This window comes from Syngnathus typhle, linkage group LG17 (genome assembly GCF_033458585.1).
Source record: "Syngnathus typhle isolate RoL2023-S1 ecotype Sweden linkage group LG17, RoL_Styp_1.0, whole genome shotgun sequence".
NCBI classification, from domain to species: Eukaryota; Metazoa; Chordata; class Actinopteri; order Syngnathiformes; family Syngnathidae; genus Syngnathus; species Syngnathus typhle.
Window position 1 is genome coordinate 8,630,844 of NC_083754.1, and position 27,403 is coordinate 8,658,246.

The 27,403-nt window shown below is 50.3% G+C and overlaps 1 protein-coding gene across 1 annotated transcript; it reads right to left on the reverse strand.

Moving 5' to 3' along the window:
- Positions 1-3: 3 nt before the first annotated feature.
- Positions 4-27,350, reverse strand: shank1 (SH3 and multiple ankyrin repeat domains 1). Its single transcript, XM_061303469.1, has 27 exons — positions 26,851-27,350; positions 19,984-20,460; positions 16,680-16,883; positions 16,488-16,559; positions 16,302-16,410; positions 15,812-15,966; positions 15,249-15,416; positions 14,947-15,063; positions 14,453-14,530; positions 14,308-14,374; positions 14,044-14,213; positions 13,838-13,962; positions 13,576-13,739; positions 13,379-13,492; positions 13,215-13,290; positions 9,492-9,574; positions 9,253-9,377; positions 9,009-9,144; positions 8,848-8,928; positions 8,600-8,608; positions 8,355-8,381; positions 8,218-8,274; positions 7,928-8,043; positions 7,642-7,759; positions 3,723-7,107; positions 2,530-3,408; positions 4-2,245 (listed from the first exon to the last, which is right to left on the reverse strand). The coding sequence occupies exons 2-27, from the start codon at positions 20,413-20,415 to the stop codon at positions 2,167-2,169; spliced, it is 7,146 nt and encodes a 2,381-aa protein (XP_061159453.1). The 5' UTR covers positions 20,416-20,460; positions 26,851-27,350; the 3' UTR covers positions 4-2,166.
- Between the last annotated feature and the right edge of the window lie 53 nt (positions 27,351-27,403).

A 27,403-nucleotide genomic window follows, 5' to 3' on the forward strand; every position in this document is an offset into this window, starting at 1 on the left:
ACTTAATTTTTATTTGGAAGTCAATTGGTCATAAATACAACAGGTGAGATTTTAAATATTAAGCGTCCCATTTTTGTTGACATTGAAAATGGTCAAGACTCAAAATGACCCTGCTGGGTTTTCAAACGAGAAACCTGAAATGCAAATTTAGAACAATTGACAGGCTATAATACACTTCATGAAGATTAACTTTCTTTTCCAAGCACTCACCATTGATATTTCCCTAAATATACATTTTTCAAAGATTCAATTTATAGGTAAAAGTGTGGATGTGCAAGAAAAATTGCTTTAATGACTGAAATCCAAGCCCATGTATTAAAACCTTTTCATCTTTATTATATTCCTAACAATTTGTCTCTTAAAACACTTTATATTCATATATTCATAGGAATGTGTATATGCATGTCACATATACATACTATACGTATATATATATATATTTATATGTAGTAAATTACCTTTCCACTGTTGATAATCTCTCTTTTTTTTCTTTTTAAAGATCTCTTAACAGAACAAAGCAAAATAAATGTTACTTTCTATGCAGTTGAGCCAAATGTTTACAAACTGAGTCTTGGTGATTTGTCAGAGGAAGAAAGTCCGAAGCGAGTATAATGTTCCCGCAACTGCAACTCTTCTCCACTGACGGAAGCAGGGTGTTTTTGCTCAAAAACATGCTGATCAACAAAAAATAAAATACGGGGGCTCAACTTGGATAGAAAGCAGAGGCGTTATTGATAATTCTTTAAAAAAACAAACCAAATAATCATATATATTTTCATTTGGAAGACAAGAGATTCTGTATAGAGCTTAAAACCACATTAGTTTCACGCGTCCTTATTGTTATTCGCAAACATCCCTCGGTGACCAATCACAGCAAATACGCAGAAATTAACACGGATGCAAAAGAGTGCGAGATAGAGAGAGCCCTTTTTTTTTTTTTTTTCTAAACGTTTAACTCCATTTCAACTTGCGCTATGTCGTTAGAATTTCAACGTCTTAGCGCTACATTAACATGTTAGCGTCTCAGCGCTTTACTTCCAAAATAGGATTCAAGCGTGAAAGTGGGAGAGGAACAAACAAAAAAGGACTTTGAAATGTGCTTGAATGCAAAAATACTTTGTCTGGTACTCAAAGCGTACGTGGGAATAACAGTAAGGACGACAACGGCGAAATAAAATCTCCCCGCTAACGACGTCCGTCGGCCGGCCTGGTAAAAACTTGTACGAAGAATCCGAGTAGTAAAAGGAGTCCTCTTGGATGGGAAGAAAGAGAGGAACATGGCAGTTTGTATCCAGGAAGTTGTTTTGCCTCACAGGAAGTCCTCAATCTTCGCTATTAATTATCCAAATACCTATGATATAGCTCTATATATATATACTCTATATACCTGTATGCGTCCCATAAAGTTTTTTTTTTCTGTGTTTGCATTTAAGTCTGTTTATGTGTGTAAACCGTTTGGGTTTAGTTGGGTATCCTACTAGTGCCCTGAATGGTCTGTGCACTAGTACCCTATTTGCAGCCTCTAATAGTAATTCAGCGCACGAGTAGAACGATTAGTGTGCAAAAGTGAATGACATTTTTCTGTCTCTGCCTTCCAGTATTGTGTGACATATCTTTGCACTGGTAGAACACGAGTGACCTTGTACTTGTTCTACTTGTGCGCAAAAAATGTCACACAGGAGTAGAAGTCGCGAGTGGAAGACACATCACTAGTTAGACAATTGTTCTGCTAGTGTGCTGACTTGTCTTAACAGCGAGGGCCATTGCACTAGTAGGATATGGACTCAACACTCAAAAGGGCTTTCCTTAGTGTGTGCAACATTTTGATGTTGTGGGTCTGGGCACTTGTTTATGCTACAACAACGTGATACAGTGACCATCAGTCTGTACATTTGTCATTAAAAGTGACGTCGGATCACAGCGCTGAGGTAAGCCTGGATATATTCTCCAGCGTCAACCAAAAAGCTTTTCCAGCTCCCGATTTGGAATTCCTACCGTTGCATTGGTCAGTTCTATTGTGATGTCCTTTCGAGATGAGCAGGTCGCATACAGGGAGGGGAGCCCTTGGTTAGTCCCGACATATTCCGATGATTCCATTTTGGGACACCACATGATAATTTTTGGGGCAATACACCAACTTCTTTGAATACCTCCTCTACCGCCACCTCAACTGTGACTCCCATCATCCATTCTTCCCTCATCCCGAGGAGAGAGGATTGACATGGGGAAGTGGCTGCTGGAAAGCCTGGAGTACACAGACAGACACACACACACACACACACACGCGCACACATAAAAAAAGTCAGACTGTCGCTTTGTTTAGCACAGACAAATTTGATCAATAGAATTGGAATGTGATAAGCGTGCATGCCACACAGCCAGAGCATCTAGGTTTGAATCTCTGCTACTCCCACATGCCAAAAACATGCTAATAAGGTAGTAAGTGCAGACCAGTTACCAATACACTAAATATTGTCTGAAAGAACATAAGGACGCAAACTGACGATACCATAGATACTATAGTCATACCTGTCTATCATCGATCTCAGGGCCCGTTCGATGTTCATACGATGGCCCACACGGGTAACGCCCAAATCCAGGTAGTCGTCTTTGGTGAGCGAGGGCAGGTGGGTGCCGTCGATCTCATTGTCCAGGAAGCGCTCACGGTGCTCGGCCAGATTCAGGTAGCCCAGCCAATCGGCCACGTCGTACTTGGTCCAGTAGGGCAGCGGCTTGGAGGCGAAGGGCTTGGTCGGGGATGGGGGAGGCAGGTGGGGGTAGCTCAGACAGGTGGGTGGGTGCAGGGGAGGAGAGGATGTCCCAGACAGGAAGTGAGTGGGAGAAAGAGAGCGGGAAACAATCAAGGCGGAGTTTGGAGGAGGAGGGGCCCCGGAAGGTGCAAAAAGGGGCGGTGAGGGAGAGAAGTAGGGGTCTCCGAGAGTGTTGCCGTGCGAGGGTGGGGTGATTGAGCCCCGTAGATCATACATGGCACTGTACAGGGGAGAAGTCGGGAGCAGAGGGAGGGACGAGGGACGGGGCGGCCCCAATTTGGGCCTCTCTGATGGGGAGATTAGAGGACTGGGTGCCCGCCTGCGCTGGAGCATGTGAGGGTCCTTGCGGGACTCTCGGTTTGGGATGAACTGGAACTCAAGCGCTTTGGTCCGGTAGACGGGTCTGTGCTTGGGGGAAGTCGGATAAGGGGAATATGATGTCGGGGACAGCGGGGAATGCGAGCGGGGAGGCTGCGAGGGGGCGGTGGGCTGAGGGGATGGCGAACGCCCCCAGTCAGGGTACTGGGAGGTGGGGGTCGGGGACGGGCAAAGGGAAGGTTGCGATAAAGAGATTGGCGACGGTGACTGCGAGCGAGCCGACGGAGGACTCAGAGCTGAGACTGAATCTTCTGAGAATCTGAGGAAGAAAAAGAGAAAGTCAAGTCAAGAGGTTTGGACTGAGTTTTTGAAGGGAGTAAGGCACCTAGTGTGCATGAAAGTCAAACTACATAAGTCTCAAGTTTTAACTTTTAACCTTCAAGCAAATCACAGGTTACTTTGGAAATCTTGTGAGTCAAGTCGAGTCCCTGCTAAATTCAAATTCCTGCTGTCCTACGAATGAGCAAATAACATACTGTAGCTTCCTGTTATTTGTGGGTTTTATAAAGACGTGAGGTGTCATCGTTGTTCTGTGTTTTACTTTTAAGTTGAAAACCTTGAAGGCCTGTGTACCTGTGTCTGCTCAGGGGTCTCTGGTTGCTCCAATTGTCCTTAGTTCTCTGCTGCAGTTTGCTGTTCAGCTCATTGATCATGTTTGGCTTCATACTCGATGCCGGAGGGTAAATCTTCTTCCCCTCTAAGAGTGCCCCGAACTGCCCCCCGGTCTCACCGCCCATCTGTCCTTCAGCCCAGAGAGGCTTCATTTCGGGAGTGCGCGGGCGTTCAAAGTAAGGTGAGCTGGGACGCCCTAAGTTCTGCATGTCCCTCATGGCGTAGCCGTCCTGGCCGCTTTCATCTTCCGTCGTGGCGCCCTCCTCACCCTCCTGCTCTTCCCGTTCATGTTCGTCTCGTCGCCTTCGGGAGTGGAAGGATGCAGGGGCGGTGCTGGTCTGTCTGTGGAGCTCGCCCCCTCGACTTCCCTCTCTGAACCGGCTGCTTTTCGGGTAGGTTGACGCTGCTGCTGTGGCATTCTGCATCTCAAAAGTTTGGCCATCCAAGTAGCTCATGTACGACTCGAGAAAATCTCCACGTTCCCCCGATTCTGCTGTCCCGCCTGCTAACCGACTGCCCACCCTTTCCCCTCGCTCCAACCTGTCAGCCCGAACGTTAGCCAAGATGCTGTCCAAGTGGTGGTCGCTACTACTGCGGCTGTCCAGCTCTTCTATCCCAGAGTCGACCACCGTTTCCTGGGATTCTCCCTTTTTGGCGGCGGGGGGCGGACGGTGGCGCTCCCCTGTCCTGGAGTGAGTGCTCTGAATGGGGGTGGTGTATGTGGCATGCGTTCGCTCATGGTAGAGCTGTGTGGAGGTGCTTGTTGTGGTGGCAACAGTGGCGGTTGTGGTGGCACAGCTTGTGGTCGTGGCAAATGAAGTGGTGCCCCGCAGAGGGGCGGAGGTGGCAGCCGGGGGGCCCCGGTAGGCGGGGGGCGGCGTTACGGTGAGCGGGGGAGTGGGCGAGGAGCGCCCCGGAGCATGGGTGCTGTTGTATAGGTGGTGAGGATGGGACACGGATAAGGGTCTGTGATAGGCGCCTGGGGGCGGCGACACGGCGGGCGGAGGTGGCGGTCCGCTGGTTGACGTGGGCTGCAGGATCGAAGGTGAGTGGCGAGGTGGTGGGTTGGGCGATGTCTGAGAGGGGGAGTGAGCCGATTGGGTCAGATTAGCTACCTCGCTGTCATATGACGTGAGGCTAGAGGCGGTGGAGTCGCCCGCCTGGGGCGACGGCAGAGGCGTGTGAGTGGGAAACGCACTTCCAAATAGTTCTTTTTGGACAGGTGGAGGCGGTGGCGGTGGTGGGGGAGGTGGAGGAGGCGGTGCCGTCTGTTGGCTTATGTTGGGGAGAAGCCGGCGTTGCGAGTATCCCCTATCGAAGCTGTTGGCAAACTCTAACGGCGGTGGGAGGGGGTCTGCGTAGACAAATTCATCATCTGCATCCACCGACGGGGCGGGCGGCGGAAGAACCATCAGGCCAGACCCAGAAGAACCGTTCGTCTGCTGAGTACTGGTTGATAAAGTGGAGGTCGTGGTGCGGGACGAGATGTAAGCGTCGGCTTGACTCTCCATCCTGAGGAATGAGGGCCGCCGAGGCTGCTGGGATGCCTGCTCATTAGCGGCCTGTTCCGCCCACCTCATGTAGACTTCCTGCTCTTTCTCCCGCTGTTGTTCCCGAGAGGCCTCCCCCTCTCGCTCCCTCGACCGCTCCCGCTCTCTCTCCTTGAAGCTGGGCTGATACCCTTGCGACTGGTACGGGTGTGTGTGGACCGTTTTGTCCTCCGAGAAGCGAACTCTCAGCCCCTCGCGAGTACCGCCCGCTTCCCGTTCTCTTTCAACACCTCCGCCCCCCTCCTCGGCCCACACGCCCCCTCTGAGGATTCTCGGTGAGGGTGGACGTCCAACGGAAGGAGTGGTGGCAGCCAGCGAAGAGGAAGTAACCAAGTAGGAGCTGGAGGACTGGGCGGAGGACGAGACCGGCTGCGAGGTGACAGTAGACGAAGGGAAGACTACGCTGGACATCTGGCGGATGAAGGGGCGCTCCGGGCCCCTTCTCAACCGACTGTCGTCTCGTAGGGCGCGCTCTCTGGCTGCCAGGGCGAGCCCGAGAGGCGACGTGGGATCCAGAGCTTTTCCTGTCAGCGGGTGAATGAAAGTTGAAGACGGCGCAGGCTGTCTGCCTGCAGCGGTGTACAGGTCGGCAGGAACAGACTTGGGCTGATAGTCCAGGGCGGGCGAAGAGTATTCCGGTAGTCCAAAGGCTGGAGGCATGCTGCGGGTGTGGTGGATGAAGGTGTCCCCGGAGAACATGCCCTCGTCGATGGACTTTGAAGGCCGAAGCTTGGAGTTTGAACTTTCAGTTTGTGTGTTGAGCTGCTGCTGCGACAGGTGAGCCCGCGTTAGTCCTCCCATGCTGTCACTACCCAGACCCATGTCTTCGTCTGCGGACATGAATAGGGAGGCGCTCTTCCTGCGGGCTTCGTGAAAGCGTTCCCGGTCCCGACGAGCCGCACCAACGACGGCTGCCCCAAACTGGCTGGTAAAGTCCAGCCCATCCTGGGCTCGCATGGACGGCAGCGATGGCGGTGCCGGCGCTGGAATGGAGGGCGGCGCAGGGGGCTTTGAGGCAGGGGTACGAGAAGGAGGACCATGATGAGCTTTGGATTCATCCGCCTCCCCTGGAGCGGGTGTGTCGGCCTCCACGCTGCTGCCCTGGCTGCTACGCCCGCTGCTGCTGGTGGACGGGGCCTTGACGATGATAGTGGGGATGGGGATGGAGCTCTTTTCCACTTTGCCCGCGAGTGTGCCCTGGGCTGCTCGCAGGTCCTCCACCTTGGATTGTTTCACCAGGGGACCCTTGCCTCTCCGAGCGCCACCTTTAGGACCCCCTGCTCCTGTTGTGCTACGCTCTAGCCGTTGCGGTTGACCCGTCTGCTGTTGCTGCGGCATGACGGTCGCAATGCTGGATGGGGGGATGGCGCTGCTGTAGCCCCTCCGAAGACCAGCCGCTTTGACGCCGCCACCACCACCACCACCGAGAGGCTCTCCAGTATTGGCAACCTTACGCGTAGCAGTCCTGCTTTGGGCAGTGTGTGTGCCCACATGGGAATAGAAAGTTGAGTAGTCCACTGCTGTGCCGCCTGTCCTCTCCCTGCCCAGTTGGGTTAAGTGTACTGCCTGCGAGTAGGGCTGGTAGTACGAGGAAGCCACCATGGACTGCGACACGGAGACAGAGGGCTGCTGGGAGGTCTTGGCTCTCCAACCAAAGGGCGGCGCGGAGGAATAGGGAGGGTCCGGTGGTGCAGTGGTTGGGGGTGGCGGGATTTCATCCGGGCCAGGCACTGACAGACTTCGGGTAAACTTCATAGCCGGGGGATGCAGGAACTGCTTCTCCTCCTCGGGCACTCCTGGAAGCACAAAGGAGGACACAACCAAAAGTTGAATTTGACTGGTGACAAGAAAGCACAGGAAAGCTGAGGATGCCTGTCTCTAGCTACCTGCCCGTCTACCCGCCGCCAAGTCTGTCCTCAAGCCAGTTAGTTAACGAGTCACTGGTAAAATAAAAAGACTGAATGTGAAACTTTGTGACTCCTTTAGTAGAAATAAATCATTGAACAAGTGACCACATACCTATCTGGAAATTGTAATGTTACTCATTCTAATGACTAATTTTTATTTGCAAGAATAAATGACACCCGGCAACTCAACAACAACGTTTGTTGTTATTTCTCAAGTGAGAGTAGGCACACCTTCATAATCATAATTAGAATGTTTACAGCACAGGCACATGAGAGCGACACAAGAGTGGCCTCCCACACACACACACACACGGAAGGGCCACAGACACACAGACCAGCACAGCGCAGCGGGTCTGGAGGACAGACAGATAGGCGGACGCACTGAAGGACGGACGGACGGGTAGAAGAAACAAACCACCTCACCAATGGATTGCTGCCGCAGCATACCATGCGGGGGGCCGTGAGGCGAGGCGTAGTGGCCCCGCTCGTAGGCCAGGACCAGGCCGGATGATGCGGGGCCGGCCTGGTCCGCGTAGTTTGGCTGAAACAGCAGACAGTCATTTCATTACACAAACTAGCGTGTGGAGCTTAAACACACAGGGTCAAAAGTAGGTTTTGAAAATGACAGGTACCTTAATTGAAGAACAAAAAAGTGAAATCTAAAGCAGTGTTGGACTGGTACCAAAGAAGGAAGGACACACGCACGCACCTCGTTGCTATAGAAAGTCCGCCCTCTGTCCCGTTTGGGCCCCTGTCCGCGCGTCCCCGCCGCCTCGTTGGTGCTGATTGTCTGCTGAGCCGCTGCAAGAATTTCATCTAATTTATCTGAGAGTAAGAGCAAGGAAAGAGGAGGGAAAGAAAGGAAGGATGGAAGAGGAGGCAACACACACCATAATGAAACAGGAAAAAAGGGGACAACAGCCACACAAAATGGCAAAACGGGGATAAAGGGCGGGACGAGGAAGGCGGAAGAAGATGGCCATGACGAGGCGTCCTTACTCAGAGCCATCTGATAGACGGTCCGCTTCTTCTCAGCCACTTGGGACGATTCCAGTTCTGAAAGGAGGAAAAAGGCGAGCAGTGAGTGCACAAAAGCGCAGGGCGAAAGCAACCAACGAGTGGATGGGAGAGATTACCTGACTTTTTTTTCCACGGGGCGGCAGCTGCGAGGAGGACAAAAAGGACACTCGTCTTTGGCGGGAGCATGACAGCATTGTTATGCAGAATACTAATAACGTTCCCTGCAGCAGCACATGCACTTGGGTGCAAAGATATCTTGCACATACCAACAAAAGTCATCCCGAGACACTTTTCAGTTTGCATGCAAAATTTCCAAAGAACAAAAATCACAAAGTCAGAACAATCAAATAAAAACTTGCACCTCTTTCCACTTTCCGATGGCATCGTGAGGGTACATAAAAAGAAGAAGAAATTGTCAAACTTCTTTAGTTCGTTTGAAAACTGTTACGCAATAAATATTGCTGCCCCATGTAGGACTGGAAGGGCAAAACATCTACAACATTCTTGCTTTTGAAATTTCCAATATTTTGACTTTGATTTGAGCCCAGAATTTTTTTTATGATGCAGAATGTAGCACAACATGACAAAGTAAAAGTAGCCTAGCCTCACCCATCTCCTCTAGCTCGGACGTCATGGACTTGGATCGCAGAGCGATGGCGGGTGTGCTCAGCCTCTTACTTTGCTGCGGGACTGCAAGGCAAGCACGCCGGAGGCCACAAGAGGTCACTCACGAGGCTCCTGTCATCTCGCGCTCACCTTCCCTTCCTTACTTTTCTTGCGGGCGCCCTCCTCCATGTCGGGGTTGCGGGTCACCATGACCACCTTGACCATCAGGCTGTTGCCGCCCTGCCGGATCATGTTGACCACCTGCCGGTGACCCACCTTCACCACATTCTGACCATTGACCTGCAACACAAGAACATTCCTATATCGCTCCTGTATGGATGACTTGAAACGCTGTGGTCTGAATAAAAAAAACAAAAAAAGGCGAGACGAGTCATGAGCGCAGATTACCTCGATGAGGAAGTCGCCCATTCTAAGGCCGGCCCGCCAAGCGACACCGCCCTCATCCACTGACTCCAGGTACTGCAGGGCGGGGAAGGCGGGCGTCGGGGTGAACTCCTCGATGGGGGTCTGAGCTGGAAGATGACAAGAAATCAACGCGGTCCATCTTGGTGACGTCGCCTCGCGCTTCTCGCACTCTCTCTCTCGCACTCTCTCTCTCTCTCTCTCTCTCTCTCTCTCACCCTCACCTTTGGCACCTCTCAGCACAAAGCCGAAGCCCTCGCTGTCTTTCTTCTGCAAAAGCACCGTCTTCTCCTTGATGATGTAGTCGCTGGCAGGTGAGATGTTTAGTTGCAATGCAAGCTACAACTTTTGGGGTCACAGTAGCAAGTAAACAGAAAGGGGCCAGAACGAGACTTCAAACGGCTCGGTTGCCGGACTCACAGCACCACAGTGAGCTGGTAAAAAGCTGGTAAAAGAAATCTCGTCAAAGCATCTGATGAGACCCTTTGATGGTGCTGTCATCTTTCGGCTCACAAAAACGGGCTTTTTATGTCACCCCAAAAAAAACAACGAAATCACGAGTAACCAGGGAGCGAAATGCGTGCCTTGTCAAACACGTTTGAAGGCTTTGCTTTCTTTTATCAGCGCGGTTGAGTTACACAAAGTCTACTCTCTGCGGATTTTCATCCGGTTTGCTGCTTTTTTTTTTCCAAGAAACACCTCAAAGCAGGAGTTATTATTACACACCAGCGCTAACTTTTCATACATATTATCCAGAAGCAAAGGAAATTGATGCCGAGTGACTGTACAAAGCTCAGAAATCAAAATATCAGTTTTAAGATAAGATGACCTCCCAAAATGTGACTTTTTACGTTCAAGCTTACAAAATTGCTGGATTGAAGCCGACGGAAATGGGGACGAACGAAAGGCAGATCGCTTTTGACCGCATCGCTGACAACAACGTCACCGCACACAACATGCCATCAATCCACACACCGCCAGAGTGCACGTGCTGCTCACACACACGTTCGCTCAGTGAAACGCGAGCACACATGCCCCCCACACACACACACGCAAGCGAAACACATGCGGGCGCCGCAACATCTGTCAAGTCGTCCCAATCGATCCTGCCTGCCATGACGCCGAGGCATACGACTCCCGCCTCCGGCTACCACGGTGACGGAAGGATGGGGAGAAGGCGGCTGCAGGTGGTGCTCGCAATGAAAAAAAAAAAAAGGAAAAGGCTGGCCAAATACCTGTAAATGAACCAGATGCTCCGATTCATCGGGCCCAGCATCGGCCAGGAGGAGGAGAGGGAGAGGGAGCGGGAGAGATCCTCCTCGCCGCATGCCCCCGTCGCCATTTCCTCCCCTCCCTCTCCTTCTCGACAGTGGCGAGAGGCGAACGGCAAGGAGGAGGAGGAAAGGAGGAAGAAGAGGAGGAGGAGGAGGACGGGAGTGGGAGAGGGCCGCACTCCCCCAGCCCCTTCATGCTTAAAAAGACGGGAGGCGAGCGGGAGCTGCGTTGGATGCGACAGGGATGGAGGGAGGCGGCGGAAGGGAGGACGGGGAGGGAGATGTTTGGAGAGAGCTGAGTGGCTTTCTTCAAGGAAAGGGGCGGGGCCTACTGGCAAACGTGCACATGCATCCAAAATCACTTCTCTGTCATCAAGTCCCATTCATAAAATACTTTGCACCACACAGTCCGAGTGAGTGACAGCTGTCAGTCATCAATGATGCAACACCACCAAATCCAGAGATGTGATTGGCTCAAAGACAGTGAGGTCAGTTCACTGGCCGTATTGTGGTCCGTACCACATTTTCAACGAGGTTTTCATACAAAACACACACATACATACACGCGCACACACACACACGTGCCTGGCCAGTTTCCTTCCAAGCGTCAAGGACTCTGCGGTATGACAATTAGACTATGAAGTCATATCAAAGCTCCATCTGCACGCGTCTCTTCGTCTCTCTCAGCACGACGACGGAAATCTTTGAAGGCTAATTTGGAACGAATCCGGCACTCGGGATAAATTGGGATGCAGCACCAATATCGGAGCTTTGTGCTACCAGCCAACCTCCGTTTTTAGTGGGAAAGGCATCTTGTCGCTTCATTAGCATCTTTTGAAGCATTTGAAAAAAAAAATCCAATGCATTTCAGTGGGCTTTGATTGTGCGTAGATTTTCACGATTTGCTGGCTAGGCCAACCCCCGCCCGCCCGCTCCCTGCAAATGAGTGGAGCTCCACTGTTCCATTCATTTTTTTTCCTATTTTCGCACGCAAGTCAAAACCAAAAAGTGTCCGACCTCGGTGGCGTTGACAAGAGGGTCAATCGTGAGATCGGTTCACTCGGCGGTTGTTGAGCACTGAAATACGCCTAGTGGTCTGTGGGGCACGTTGGACAAGTGCCCGGCTCGCCAGATGGCCTCCCTCCCTCACCCCGCCCCTGGCCCTCACACAGCTGTCCGTCCGGATCGTCTTCAAGCGCTAGAAAGCAAAGTTGTAAAGGCCGACGGCTGTTTAGCCGACCAACTGGAGACAACCTTCCTCGTCGGAGGCTGCAAATTCCCAGTTTTGTCCAAACATTACCACTTAAGCTCACCTTTTGAAAACCAAAACATGAGTGCGTGACTTTCTCCAAAACATGCAAACAAACATGGTGGCCGGCGATTCCGTTTCGGCGATGAGGAGCGAGCCCTTATACGCATGAAGACATGCCGTCTGTTCATCTCCTCCGCATGACATCATTGGAGGCCCGGCGGCAGGTCAGACGAGGACGCATCAGCGCTCCGGCTGCTTTACGACATTTGCTCGTTGGGGGTTGGACCCAAGGACTCTTCGGGGAACGGTCAACAACAATACACATTCAATTGCTCATTTGCAGCTCGCTGGTGATTATTAACTGTGAATATATTTGGATCTTGGATGTAGGATTTTGATTTTCTGAGCCCGATGCCGACTCCGATATTTGGCAGAATACAATGCAGATAACCTATTTTGAAAAATAGGCTTTCTTTCCACTCCCAACAATAAAATCCTGAACCGCAGGCCAAAGACGTGACTGTTGTACAATACGTCCTGTCTGTCAGTATCGGTTAAACTTCACATGAGAGAAAAACTGGGGAAAAAATGAATCAGACTATTTTTTCCTAGTGGGCTTCGTGGTACATTTACATTGAAAAAAACAACTATCCCCTTGGTTGCCCTTCAGCGTGTGGCCTCCAGATGGAGACACCACAGGGGAGACAGAGCGACTGATGGCTGGACAATTAAAAAGTGAATGTGGGGGGGGGGTTGCTCGGCTAAATTAAAAAACAACGGCGGGATGCTGCGACGGTCACGGATGACAGGAGCGTACTGGGAGATTTGACCCGTGTGGCGTGCCCGACTAAAAGCCACCGCTTGAATTAGCCACCGTGACGAAAAGCATTTGAAAATCCATAAAATATGATGTCGCCAGAGACGAACACCCTTGGCCAGAGAAGAGGAAGAGTCACAGATTGAAAGAAGAGTTGGAGATCATAAACAGAGATTTCTGCTAACATATGGCAGGATTGCAGGCTGGCACATTTTACATCTTGCCCTCCAGTCAAAGTATCAATAAAAAAATGCTACCATATTCGCAGTAGCTTAGCATCAGTTAGCGTCTAATGGGTCATTTTAGGGGACAATTAAGCAGTACCTGAAGTGTTCCCCTTCAAAATGAGTGTGCAGATGTATGAGTCACCTGAAATGAAGTGAACAGCTGGCATGCTGTAACCCCCCCCGCCCCCTCACACACAACCCCCGCCCCATCACGCTGGTCCTCCTCCAGGGAAACTGTGTCTCGCGGTCACAACACATCGCAGTCACAACAAAGTGACTCAGCATGTGCTACGTCTAAACACACCAACACGCACGCTCGACGACAAAGCGTAGCTGTGAATGAAACTGCAGGGGGCACAGTGGAGACGTTTTCTTACCTGGGAGCGTCAAAGCTGTCATAGGAGCCCACCGTGTAGTGTCGGAACAAACGCTTGGCGCGCTCCCCGCGGCTCTCTGGAATCACAATCATTAAAAATTAGGCTTCTGGACTTTACATGTGAAGCTATAGAAAATGATTCAAACAAACAAAAAAAAAACTGACCAGATTTGCCTTCTTGACTTCGGAGCAAGACTTCCTCCACACAGTCGGAGGGGAACCAGCCGGTGCGACCTCGGACCGTCCCCTCCCAGTAGCCTCCTTCGCCCACGCTCAACACTAGCCAACACACACAAGAGCCGCACATCACACACACACACACGCACCACCTCAGCGCCGACGGATCGGGCCTCTTTGCTCACCTTTGACCCTGTCGCCCTTGCCAAAGCTGATTTCTCGCTCGCCCTGGGCCGAGTGCGCCCGCGTGGCCACAAAGACGCGTCCCGGCACGGCGCTGTATAGGCGCCGGCGCTGGCCCGCCGTCTGCGTGCTGGCTGTGCCGGTGGCGGCCGGGGCAGTGGCGGGCCTGACGGAATTTGATACAAAATGCAAAGTGGGCTGACTCGTGACAGACCTCGGAGGTTACGATTGAAATTAAATTAAAAGCAGTGGGTCTCTGCTCACCCTTGTTTGCGACTCTGCTGCCGGCTACGGTCGTCCTTGTCCCCCATCCTGCCTCGGGACGGAGACCGCGTCCTGGCCCCGCGGGGACTGCTGGAGCTGCGAATGGTTCCTGTGTGTTTGAATCCCTAAAAAGGGAAGATGGCAATCAGTCTCTTGGGACATCTTGCATTTGAGGTCCGAGGAGCAAAACGTTTTTGCAGCGATACCTGCACAGAGACGATGTTGGTGCTCAGCGAGTTGGGCACGGCCATCCACTCGGGCAAGTTCATGCTGTTGTCACTGTTGGCGCGCAGGAACGGGTGAGGGTGAGGCAGCGTCAGGGTGTGCGTGCTCTCGCGCCTCTGGGGGGCGTATTTTGGAGACTCCACGAAGGGAACTGGCGGATGAGGGTTAGTGGGAGGTTAAGGAAGTTGGCCTTCGGCGGGAAGGTTGAGGTGGTTTTCTGCTCAAGAGCACATTCCAGGACTGACCTACATCGGCGTCCCGGTGGTTTTTGATGATCTCCCCCAACTCGAAATGACCCGACATGACGGCCACCTGATTGATGACATCACAAGTCTTACGCAGGCAAGCAAGCAAGTCGTTTCTCTCGCAACATTGGTTGCCAAGTATGACCTGGAAGGGTGTTTGGCCGCTGTTGTTCTTGGTCTCTTTGTTGGCTCCTCGGTACAGCAGAATTCGTGCACAGCTTTCCTAAAAAAGATTACAAATAAATGAACACACATTAGTTAAAAAGTTAAAGTCCCAATGATCGTCACACACACATCTGGGTGTGGTGAAATTTGTCCTCTGCATTTAACCCATCTCCGTGTGATTTTAATCCATCCCCCGGGGGAGAGGGGAGCAGTGAGCAGCAGCGGTGCCGCGCTCGGGAATCAGTTGGTGATCTAACCCCCCAATTCCAACCCTTAATGCTGAGTGCCAAGCAGGGTGGCAATGGGTCCCATTTTATAGTCTTTGGTATGACCCGGCCGGGGTTTGAACCCACAACCTTCCAGTCTCAGGGTGGACACTCTACCACTAGGCCACTGAGCTTAGGTGCACCTGTTCATTAGCTGTTCTGCTTAAGACATGGTAAATGTGTTCAATATTTTGCACAAATTTTGTACCTTGTTATATAAAGCACATAAGTGCAAGGCAGTGTTTCCAGATGCATTCTGGGAGGTGGAGTCTGCCCCGTAGAAGAGGAGGTGCTCCAGGTGTTGAGAATTCCCGTTCTGACACGCCTAAGGGGGGGGGGGGGGGGGTACGGCACACACACACTCAGCACCATTTGTACAATGACAACAGCTTCATTCGTTCCTTCCCAGATGATGATGAGGATGAAACTACCTGATGGTGACATGGTGGACAGACACACACAGAAGATGAAGATGAAGATGAAGAGGATTGTAGCGGCAGCCGAGCAGACCTGGTGCGTTTCGTCCCAGCCGTTCTCGTCCCTGATGCCCAACTTGGCGTGGTGGTAGAGCAGCGTTTCACAGCACGAGGTGTCGCCCCCTGTCAGCACAGTGTGGTACAGCGGCGTCAGACCCCGACGGTCCTTGTAGTCCGGGGAGGCGCCCAGAGATAGCAGGACCTGCGCCCAATAACAAATTACAGGAGGACAAGTACTTATGGATTTGTATGGTCCATCAGTTTACTTTTGATAAAGATTGTGCTAGGCGGCACGGTGAGCACGTCTGCCTCACAGTTCAGAGGCTGCGGGTTTGATTCTACATCCGGCCCTCCCTGTGTGGAGTTTGCACCCTCCTTCCTAACTGTGAGGCGGACATGTTAAACAGTACACCACCAAACCGCCCTACTGCGTAGAAGCAGATTGTAGAGCTTAATGCTGGAATATAATAAGTAACGTTGTGCGTGTGTGTGGGTGACAACGTGGGTGAGTGTGAATTTACTTGAAACGCTCTTGCCAGGATGAAAGGAAAAGAAAAAAGAAAACTATTTGCAAAAGCCACGTGGCGGTATTTGTACCAGCAGGGCAATATGGCGGTGGCCTCGGACGGCCTTGTGGAGCGGCGTGAGGCCATCTTTGGCACGGAAGTCGATGTGGGCGCCCCCGTCCACCAACACCCGGATGGGCTCGCCGCCGCCCGGCTCGCACTGAACCGCCAGCGACAGCGGCGTCTCTGCGGGGCAGACACAAACACAGCCACACGAATGAACACAAACATACCCTTCCCGTCCCCCGCAGTTGACAGGCAAGCGCATTGCCACTCGCTCCCTGGGCGACACTCAGCCTGCGAGGCGAGCGTCAACACACCCAAGTCGGCAGACACCGGCAGGAGGCGCCAAGAGCAAAGTGACACGCGGGCATCCAAGGCTTGCCTTCCTCACACTCTGCCACTTTCCACATCACAAGCTCAAGAAAATGAATCACACTTTACTGACGACAAAAATGTCATGTATCGTCGTGTGATTTCATTTTCTGACATTTGTGGGGTTTTTTTCATGTTGCGCTTACCGCCGGTGTCAGTGTCCTGGTAGTTGGGATCGAGGCCTTTGTCCAAGAACTTGCTCATCTTGTCCACACCGTTGGTTTGGATGTAGTCCATGAATTTCTTCAGACTGGCCTGCGTGACGACAGACGCACAAGTGGAAGCTTGCACTGGCATCCTCCGCCTCCTTTTTTTCCCCCGAAGTTGTTCACCTTGGTGTGCAGTTTGGCCAGCTGCTTCTCATCCAAGTTGGTCTGCTTGTACACTCGAGTCTTGTATCGGAACTAAGAGTCGAGAGTTAAGAGAAGACTCGTGACACATTCTTTGTCTTTTAGACCAAACTAAATTGATGATAGTGCAGGATTGTCAGGAAAATGAGAAAGCAAGAAGGTGCATATGCGTACCTCCAAATAGGGCACACCCTTCTCAAAGGACTGCGGGTACTCCTTGAGTAGTCGCTCCTCCTCCAGGAATTTGGCGTCATGGCCGTCGGTGGCCGGCTGGAAGAGGCCGTAGTTGAGGACGTCTCGCAGTGACTCGGTGAGCGAGCACAGCACCTGCTGCTTGGCCTTCCACACCGTCGCGTCCGGGTTGAAGCGCAGGCATTTCTGCCAGTGGGCGAATTTCACATTCAAATTGGCGAATAATTATAGAGGAGAAAAAGTCTAATCATGTCTCTTGCATATATATTAAAACAACTCCTCAACTGTATTTTATAGTCAATATTTGAAGGAATGAGAGAACAGGAGTCGCAGTGGACCTTCCGTGCAGCAGGGGGAGACAGTGGCACAGCAAACTAGGTCAATCCCAGTGAGGAAGGTGCACAGAATATGAATGGCTGTACAGTACACACACGCACACACGCACACAAACACACACACACGCAGAAAGAGACGCTGTCAGCAAACTGAAGAAGTCGCAACACAAAAAAGGGAGGAGGACTGTTGTCACGGCGACGCCGCACAGTCGCGCCGTGATTGGCCCTCACTCAGGACACACACATGATTGCTCACTGTTGCGCACACGCACGCACGCACACACACACACACACACGCACACACACAGACACACGCACACACAGATTTGTGTATGCATCACATTCGTCCTCCCTCGGTTTTATTCACTGTCTCGCACAGCCAGCACGGTTTCCAAGGCAACCGGTTCATTAGCCGAGCAAGCTGCTTGTTGCCATAGAGACTTCCCGTGGAGATGGGGTAGTTTGTGTGTGTGATGGGTGTGTTTGCGTGTGTGTGCCTAAAGGGGGTGGGGGTTAGCATGGAGGGCAAATGATTGAGAGAAGAAACGGTGGTGATCAGTGTGGCTCAGTTTCACGTACATGCACCCGCAAATAACACACAGACATCCACCCATTTACAAATTGTGCTGATGTCTGAAGGGGAAGAAAAACCCTTTGAAAATGGTAATTGTTAAGCAGCAGAAAACGTTTCAACCGGGATATCGGTTCACCCTTTCCGCCAATTAGGGCCCATCACAAAGACGCCAGGCCAGCTCCTCCTCCACCTCCTCAACAAGGACGCCTGCCTGCCCGTTTGCAGACGACTTATGTAAACATTCTTAGCAAAAGAGTTCCCCTGCACTGATCTGCTCTTTGTGTTGAGGACGTCTTGAGAAACAGACAGGTAGCAAAGCAATTACCAAAGCAAGACAGTGGATGATATGCTGCTGGCACATCATGTCCAGCAGAGCGCACAACAATGATGTCACATCATCCAAAAAAAAACCCCAAAATGACTTGTTTCGTTTCACTTTGTAGCCACATGACAAGTCCCCATAAAAAAACTAAAGCAAAACCGCGCACGACATGCAGCTGAAGAACATGCAGCAGTAAGGCTTGCTGAAGAACATGAGGCAAACAGAGACACTCTTATTCTAATTCTTCTTCCTCCAGTAGAATGACATTCTGCAGTTCCTGTAAGCGTCCCAATACTTTTGCACTCACTCCTGGCTCAAAGCGGTCGCTCCCTGGTCTCATTATGGTGCAAATTAATGAGCCACCCGGGTTTACTGAGGGTGAATTAGCCGACACGTTGAACGTAGCTGCCGCACGACCAAGGACCTTCCAAGGGGTGAAGGTGAGAGCAAGTGTGTCAGCAGAAGTGCCCAATATTGAAGCAATAAACTTGATGACAATTGATGAGTTGAATACGAGGGTAGAAGGAAGCTAGGCTAAGTGGAACCTAAAAAGAGATGAAACCAGGGGAAGTTTAGCAAGGCAGGAGCAATCTAAAGCTTGGCTATGTGCTAGCTTGAATAGATACGCTACATTGGGGACAAGCTAGTTTGCTAGATGCCTTGAAGACTGACTGATATTATTAGCGTTGATGATGACAATATATTTATAAAGCTTAATTGACTCAAAATGAGGTCAAGTTGAAGAGAAATGATCACTTTTATGGTGCCTTTTACGACTCCCGCGTGGATTTACGCCGCCATCCTCTTCCATGTGCGCCTTCTCTAATCATGCCAGCTAGCGCCTGCCAACCTCACTTCACCTCTGTCCGTCTCCATTTTACCTCCACTCCCGCTTTCTTTTATTGCGCCTGTAACTCTCTCTCACTCTCTCTCTTTCTCAATTCCCAAATGGGCATCTTTTTTTGTCTTCCAGTTAGCCATCCTTCCCATTTGTCCGAATAAACAAGTGCGCCAACGTGAATTATTCATGTAGGAATTTATTTAAAAATGGAGAAAAATGCGGTGGATCAATAATACATCACACACGTCAGCTAGAAAGGAAGAGAGAGAGGAGGCACAGGCATTTATAGCCACTGTTAGCTACAGACTTTCAGCTCTGAATGTGATTGCTTATGTCTGTTTGTTTTTCACGTGTAAAAATGTGCACAAAAATGTTTGTCCACGAGTAGTTCTCTTTCTCCAAAGCCTTCCTGCAATCCAAAACAGCTGCTTTGCCCATTCAATTTTCGCAGAGATTGAAATTAACATTAAGATGACTGACATGTAAATTTGGAAATATACTTGCAACAAAAAACATTCAAGTATTTTGGCAGTATGTTTTTGTATGTTGACACAATAACCAAAAAAAATGCCTGCCACTTGACTCAATGGCCTCTTCACACTGCCACAGGCCACATTCAAAGTGATGGAATGCGACAGCTCATCGATCCATTCAGACTGAAGACAAGCACTGTTTTAAAAAAAAAAAAAAGTCTTTTCCTGGTCGTATGGCACCATTTAGGACCTCTTGTTGCTTTCGACTTTGCCACTCCAAATGCTTTTCCAACATAGAGTGCTTTTGAACTCCACTTGGTGACAACCACTGTGATGGCGCTTCAGCACTTTTTTTTTGGTCTGAGGTCACCTTGAACGTTTGACTCTTGAGCACAAGCACAGTTTAACTTGATAGAATGAACCTCTCTGCAAATGAAACCTAGCTACCATGCCAATGAATCAAACCAAATTAAACGTAAAACGATAAGATAGGTTGGAGGTCAGCGAGATGGAAATTTTGTTTGGTAGAAGATTCAACAAGAAGCTAGAGGTAGCTTAGGCTAACAATATAATAGATGGAAGAGAGGATCGAAGCTACACTGATTGATGAATGTGCAAAATGTTGGCTAAAAAAGTAGTGTTGTTGTCATGGTGACACAAAGGGAGGCTGGCGCTTGCCAAAACGCGTTGTGGCGGCCGCGTTGGCGTTTCTTATTTTCAAGCTCCTCAGCGTCCACTCACCGTTTGTTTGATGTCCGGAATGCCAATGCGAAAGACCATCATGGCGATGTGGGCGTCTTCGGGGGGTGGCGGCCCAGAGCCGGACGTGCGCTCCTTCTGCCTCCGCTGCTGCTGATTGGCCAGCTGCTGATGCGGGGGATTGGCCGAGTAGGGATTGGATGCGTGACCCGGGTTCCCAGCTCGTCCGGCGCCTTTCCCCGACTGCCTGGGCCCCTCGCCCCTGCCGCCACCTCGCCGGACCTCGACCTCGTCCTCCAGTTCGCCGTTCTCCTCCTCACCATCCTCGTTGCGCTCGTCTTCCTCCATCTCCTCCTCTTCCTCCTCTTCCTCTTCTTCCTCTTCGTCCTCCGCCCCCGGGTACGGGTGTCTGCTGTTTCCCAGCATCCTCTGGTGCTCCTCGTCGCTGGTCAGCGGGCTGAAGGGCATCGTCATGGCGACAGCAAAGGCGGCCCCGACGCCATCATTCTTGGGCTGATCCTGCACAGGAAGGACAACATTTCCAGGGACTACGTTAATGGGCAATAAAACTATAGCAGCCCCGCCCCCTCCAAAAGAAACCCCACACAACTTATGCTATGCCTAATGCTAACAGGTTAGCATCAGTTCATAGCCATTTTCCAAAAATAAAAAATAAAGCAATGACAAGATCAAAGTAGCCATGCTAATCTGGGCCTGATAATCTGTCCGTCAGCCATCGACCCTTTTACCGACGCTTCTCCGAGACCCGTTTCCCCTACGGGGTCAAACTCATCTCGGCGGCATTTTAAAAAGCGTATTAGCCCCGCTAACCCTTCGGTGATAGTGCCTGGCGGGGGCCAGCATAAGGTATGCTAATTTTAAAATGCAAGAAAAAAAAAATAGCACTCATTAATATGTAATAGTAGATTAGTACAAGAACAGGGTGTCCAAAAAATGGGAGTAGACTTTTTCTTTGCGTGGCACTCAAAGGCATCTTCGTCATGCTAGCTCTGCCCTCATGTCTATCTAGGACACTTGTATAGATAGAGCTTCTCCTTCTCTCGGTCCCCAGGACAAACTTCCAAAGAACACATCGGCCCACTTTCTGCCTGTTGAAAAAGTGGAGCGGCCAATTTGCCTGACTGCTTGTTTGACACGGTTGCACAAAAAAAAAAAAAAAAAAAAGGTCAGTTTGTGTGATTGGGTGTGCGCTACACTGGTGCGTACACGTGTGACAGCCAGGACATACTTAAGTTGTCACCCGTGAGACCTTGAGGTCACCGAGGACATCACATAATCATCCGCCTGGTTCCGCAGGGACCAACAGAGTCACACATGGCCTTCTTTTACCCGGCTTGTGATGCAACAGTTCTACTCGGGGGACGAGTGGCGACGGCCTCTACTGAACAAACCGTAGAAGACCTCAAAGAGGGTGCAGTCGGACGCTTGCGCTACACTTCTCTCAAACACAGCGGAAGGCATTTTTTCAGCACATTTCCACATTTCTTTTTGTATTGTTCAATACGTTTTTTTTGGATGTTGATGATTGCCTTTGACTCTTTGGTTTAGCTGGAACAAGTCTGGCTAACTTTCTGACACGGCGCTCATGCTGATAACCACAATCATTCTGCTCACTATAATGGCAATATGGAAATTTGAAATTGTGAGCATCAGCGTCAGTCAGTGCCGCCCGGCGTCCCACAAGAACCTCTCGGCGGACCCTGACTCATCTGAAGCATCCCAATAATAAAGCCACAAGACGTCAGCGCCTCTGATGCCTGAGCGTCGCCACGTCCCATCAGAGTCGCCTGGAGTCCCCTCACGCCAAAACCAGAGAGTCTCTGAGAGGGCGGCACAAACGCAAAGCACACAAATGTGCCACAGAGGACTTTTTCAATTCATGGATGTCATAAACGGAAGGTGAACTCAGCGGGTGCAAAATTTATTATCACAAGACAGCGGACAGACCCTTACAACAAAAGGTTCTCTGTCAATTGACCCGTGGCAGGTATGTGAGCCAGGATGCAGTCTCATCAAGACAATTCATTAAAAAATAGACATGCATCTATCAGGACACCTACTAAATATACTATAATCAGACATTAGAAAAAGCTCATGGCACACTTCCAAACAGAAATGTCATAAAAAGGTATTTTCAACATATAATGACGATGGCGCCTGAATTTACTTTTACTTCCTGAGCGTGAAATCTCGTTTACCCTATTTTCCGGACTATAAGTCCTGTTGTTCCGGAGTACAAGTCGCACCAGCCATAAAATGGATAACAGAAGAAAAAAACAAGCCGCATTGGAGTATAAGTCGCATTTTTGGGGGGAAATTTATTTGACAAAATACATCATCAAGATCAGACATGAATAGCCAACAACAGGCTGAATGGTACGGTATGCTAACGTTGCACAAACGAGGAACTGAGAACGTGCCTGACGTAACATATTCAGAGTTATTCAAATAACAACATAAATAAGTATGTCGAACCATCCGTGTCACTCCAAATCATTCAATCCATCGAAATCTTCATCCTCTGTGTCACTTATAAACAACTCCCCTGACTCCGGATATAGATGCGGCGCGTCCTCTTGTACGTCACTGACGTCAGACTCCTCCAGTTGCAGTTCTAATTATTCCACAGGCCTAGAGCGCCCTCATGCAGTTTAGTGTGAAAACAACATGTGAAGGGATTTACTAGTAAGGAAGTAATGTGTTAATGATCAAGTAATAATGTGTTAATAATTTCACATATAAGTCGCTCCTGAGTATAAGTCGCACCTCCACCCAAACTATGAAAATAATTGCGACTTATAGTCTGGAAAATACGGTAATTGAACGCAAAGTTGTTCTTCAGTTGTCTGAATGACGGCAACCGCAATCGCATCATGTCATCTTGTGGCTCTCACAGTGAAACTGGGAAGATATGTCCAACAGGATGCATGAAAAAGTCTCAAGTCCGCGTTTGGAATTGAACGGTATGTTGAGCATGTTGAGTTCAAGTTGTTATATTGGGCAAATTCCTTCAGTCAGTCATGCTCTTCGAAAGAAACCCCAATTTCATCTATAGACTTGAAATTTGGTGTATTTATACAACAGAACGCATTGAAGAAACCAAGCCCGGAATTGAACAGGAAGTTGTCCAATTTGGGCGGATTTTGTCAGGAGAGTCCCTGAAAAGTGCCTGACACCAGCTTCACTGAAAGACACGAAAATTGACCTTTGACCTCATCAAACAAACTAGCAGCTACCGTGGCAACCTTTGCTCGACTGCCATCCTCCAAGCGGCGTGTGAAAGTCTTCCTGTCCTCTGAAGAAGCCACGACGGCGCCTTGGTCCACCGAGAGTTGCGATCCCTCGCAAATAGCCTCGTAATTCATTAGCTGCGCTCGGTCTCCGCGGGAGCGCTTGGCCGCTCGCACGGAACGTACGCTCACTGAGACTCGCCGGCCGGCCGTACCCGCCGGCGGCCCGCAGGGGGCCAAGCTCATCCATAAGTGAACGGCGGAGGGTATAGCCGGGGGCCATGAGGCTGCCTGAACATATGAAGCACTGTGAAATATTAACAGCGGGTGCTAACAAAAAGAGGACAAACGGGAAGTTTTATATATTTGTTTCTTGTCGGAAAAAGTTGCCGAGAGAAACTTAGCAGGACCGAATTGAAGTTGATTTGAAGTTTAATGTACCGGTACAAATACTTGTATCGAAGTAGAAGCTCATCATTCATGCTGGGGCTCTAAATTGTACATTTCCAAGTCTGCTCACCAATTTAACCACATTAAAAGGGTCGTTTATCACCGCAGCGAAAATGCCAAACGCTTTTCCTGCTGCTTCGTCATCATAAAGTTCTGACTAAATAAATAAACACCCACAGGTGCCCACTGCTGCTGGCACAAGAAGACAAACGCGTGACAAGCGCACTGGAGGAGGAGGCAAAAATAACTCCTCTCCATGTCGGATCAGTGAATGCTGGGAGGAGAGACCATCGATTTGGCCCATTATGCGGACTTTGCTGACAAAGGGGGAAAAAAAGCCTCCAAACAGAAGTTCAACGGACGGCTTTTCCCAGAGGAAAGACTGGAAGATTCAAAAACGCGTTACAGGTTCATTGAAAGACGGCAAGTGAATGCATTGTGATAATTATACACTGATGCAAGTAAACCTTTCTCAATGTGTTTTTTATCGCCACTTTTTACACAGGCATACTACACAACACAAGCTTTCCAGCTGGTTTGCTGATATATTTAAAGCCCTGTGGAAAAAAATGAAATAATCCATACGGAGATTTTCTTTGATCCTTTATGCAGCGTTTGACACGCATACGGCAGCAAAGATGAAGCACTGCAGTGAGTGCGAGAAACTCCTCCCAGCATGGCAGCTAATTCCTCCGTTCGCAGCGTTACGGCGGAGAAATGAGCGTGTCTGTCACCCGCTGGACTTGAATGCAACGAGAAAATCTGCAACCAAAACCATGACACACACGCAAACGTGCTTCTCCCGGCCCGTCCGCTGCAGCTAAATATAGAAGCGCCAATTTGATGATGCCGCGGTGGTGGGATACAACCCCCGTGGCCCCCCTAACCCTTGGCAACCTCCCCCTCGCAGCTCAATAGAGTCATTAGCCCCAATAAACTGAGAGTGACTTCATTGCGCGTGTGTGTGTGCGTGTGCGCGCACCGGCATGGCAAGGAGTGGGAATTTCCCAGTTTATGAGCTGATATCAGAGGCAGGACGGTGGAAGCCGCGTGAAAGGAGGTAGAGGAACTTGATATAAAAGGTGTTACAACCATCACTCACTTGTACCACCCTGGGGGGGTTGGAAGCAATTGCCCGACTTGTGTCAGACGTAGCAGCAGAATAATAAGAGAAGCCAGATGGCAGCTGCGTGAAAGGGGGCAATCGGGACCAGTGAAGTTTAACACCCACGACTCGCTCATCACAAATCTGTGTGAATGGTAGCAACATGGACAATGTGTGTGACCTGGGGTCAGAGGTCATATCAGAGGCAGGATGGTATCTGTGTGAAAGGGAAATAGAACCTTAAGAAACGCCATTCGGCCACCAGAGTGAAACTGTCCCAAATTAACCCTGCCCTTCACCTGATCGACGACAAACGTCGAGGCCATGCGGATGGTGCTAAATCAGTCGAATGAGCCTGAACGGCGGCACCGAAGTAGGACAGAGCGCTGGGGAGGCTTCCTGTCCCAGATCGGTCGTTAACCGACGGCGGGAAAAGGGAAGAGCGAGAGCGCGAGCGAAGGCGCTGGCTAAATCTGGAGTTATGAAGCAGCAGCACCCCCCCCCCCCGCCACCCCTGAGCAGCCAAGCAAATATTGCAAAGAAAGGAGAGACGCGCTCCGACAAATAAAAGCGGAAGAAGCCGAGAGGAAAGCCTGAGAGCCCATTGACGAGCTGTCGATAAAACCGTCCCTGTGTTTCTTGTACTTCCCATGCCCCGACGCTATTGCATTCCTCAGCAAATCAGCCAATTTATGCTAATTAATCAGCTTTCATCTCCAGCCAGGACGCTGTCCAATTTCCCCGGGTTGTATCAGAACGAGGGCACATGGCAGCGGTGTGAAAGGGGGTTACAAGATCCCCCCCCCCCCGGTCAGGAAAATCCAGCTCTGTGAAGAACTAAATTGGTGTGAAATGGAGTTCGGGGAAGAAGGAAAAACAGCTGTGAAAAGGGACTTGTGTGAAGGCAAAAAAGATCAACTCGATGTTTTCTTTTTGTCTGTCACCAGATTGCTGTTGTGCTCCCAAAAAGTTGTCAAGGAACGCTAACGAATGCCTCGTCACTTTGCTCAATCTGCAAGGCGGACGGTGGAGTCTGGTGCTCTTGCCAGCCGGGCCTGGCAATGACATCATCAGCCAATGTGAACTTTGACTGGCGCGAGCGACTGACTCATCCGGCTGTGGTGGAACAATGGCGAGCCAGCGTAGGTGACAGATGCTCTTGAACGTCACTCGGGACATTGCGGCCAGGATGGAGGCGTTGCAAGGCTTTAATTTTATTTATTTTATATATATATATATATATATATATAATCATATGTGTACGTTCACTTCCATGAGACTCGTGAGATTTGCACACAACTCCTGGGGCCTCCACTGATTTTTTTCCAGGCATATCTTTAGCACGAGAAACACACAAAAATGCACAACTGTGAACCAAATTGGTTCTATGCAGTTATCAGGGGGAATTTTCCTGCACAGGTTGGCCTAAACCAAACAAAAACCGCTCAGCATTAATCATGAGCCAAAGTCTCTCAGGATTTGCGGATGTCTCTTGAGATTTTATCGACGAGTTTGCGTGATCTTTCAGGCTCATTTTTCCCATCTTTTGGTGAGTATCTTGTGAAACATACAAATCTGCACATCACACGCAAGACTGCAAACAACCACACTGTTGCCACACTCTTTCCACGAGTACAATTTTACAAGCCATTTTCTACAGATGCGCTCCAAAATCGAGTCAGAGCAGATCCTTGCAGATGCTCACTCAGCCAAAGTCTCAAGCATCGACATTCATGTGTGCAGCACATTTTGGGGCTTCCCAATGTAGCTTTTAAGATTCAACACACAATGAACAACAACCAACCACATTGTTCCCGCACTGCTTAAGTGTTATTTTATGCACGAGCTAGCCTTTTTTTCACGACCCCCCCACCCCCTTAACATACATCCATACTGTACGTGGGCGGGACTTCAAAGATGTGACATGAAGCAGCAGCTGCTCCACTTATATACACACTCACACACACACACACACCACTCAGCGCTACGCTAGCATTCGGCTGCTATGCAGCATCTGGGCTGCCTTGCTCCAGGGCACTCCCGACACTCTCTTGCACAACACACAATCACGCATTGTAGTACCAACATTGAAGAGGTTCTTACTGTCTTGTCGAGCTCCTCTTGATGATGATGATGATGATGATGGCGAATGTGAAGAAGAGAAGTCCGGAGGAGGCGACGAGCCAAGACGCTGCTGTTGGGGAGGAGAGAGAGCAGAGTGGGAAAAAAAGAAGAAAAAAAAGTGGAAGACAGAAGAATGAGAAGAGCGGGCGCCGTGGTAACCAGGTTGCCTCCCCTCTCTTCTCTCCTCCTCCTCGACGGGATGGAGGAACGTTTATCCCGTCCTCCTCCCGGAGTGACACTCACTCGCTGCTCCCTAGCTCGCTCGCCCCATCCCTCCCCCTCTGCAGCTCCATCCTGGGCATACCCCCTTTGCTTTGCTTTCGCTCTCGTCCCCTCCCCGTCTTTGATGTTTGGACAGAGCCGAAACGAGAGCGGTGAGGCAATGAAAGGGAGATGTGGAGCAGATTAGTGGCAATTCTCGACATGAGCGAGCAATTTCCAATAATGGGGGAAGCCATTGCCGCAATGCTTCTTGTGAAGAGGAGGGGGGGGGGGGGGGGGCAAGAGTGTTAGGTCCATTGATGAAGCAGCC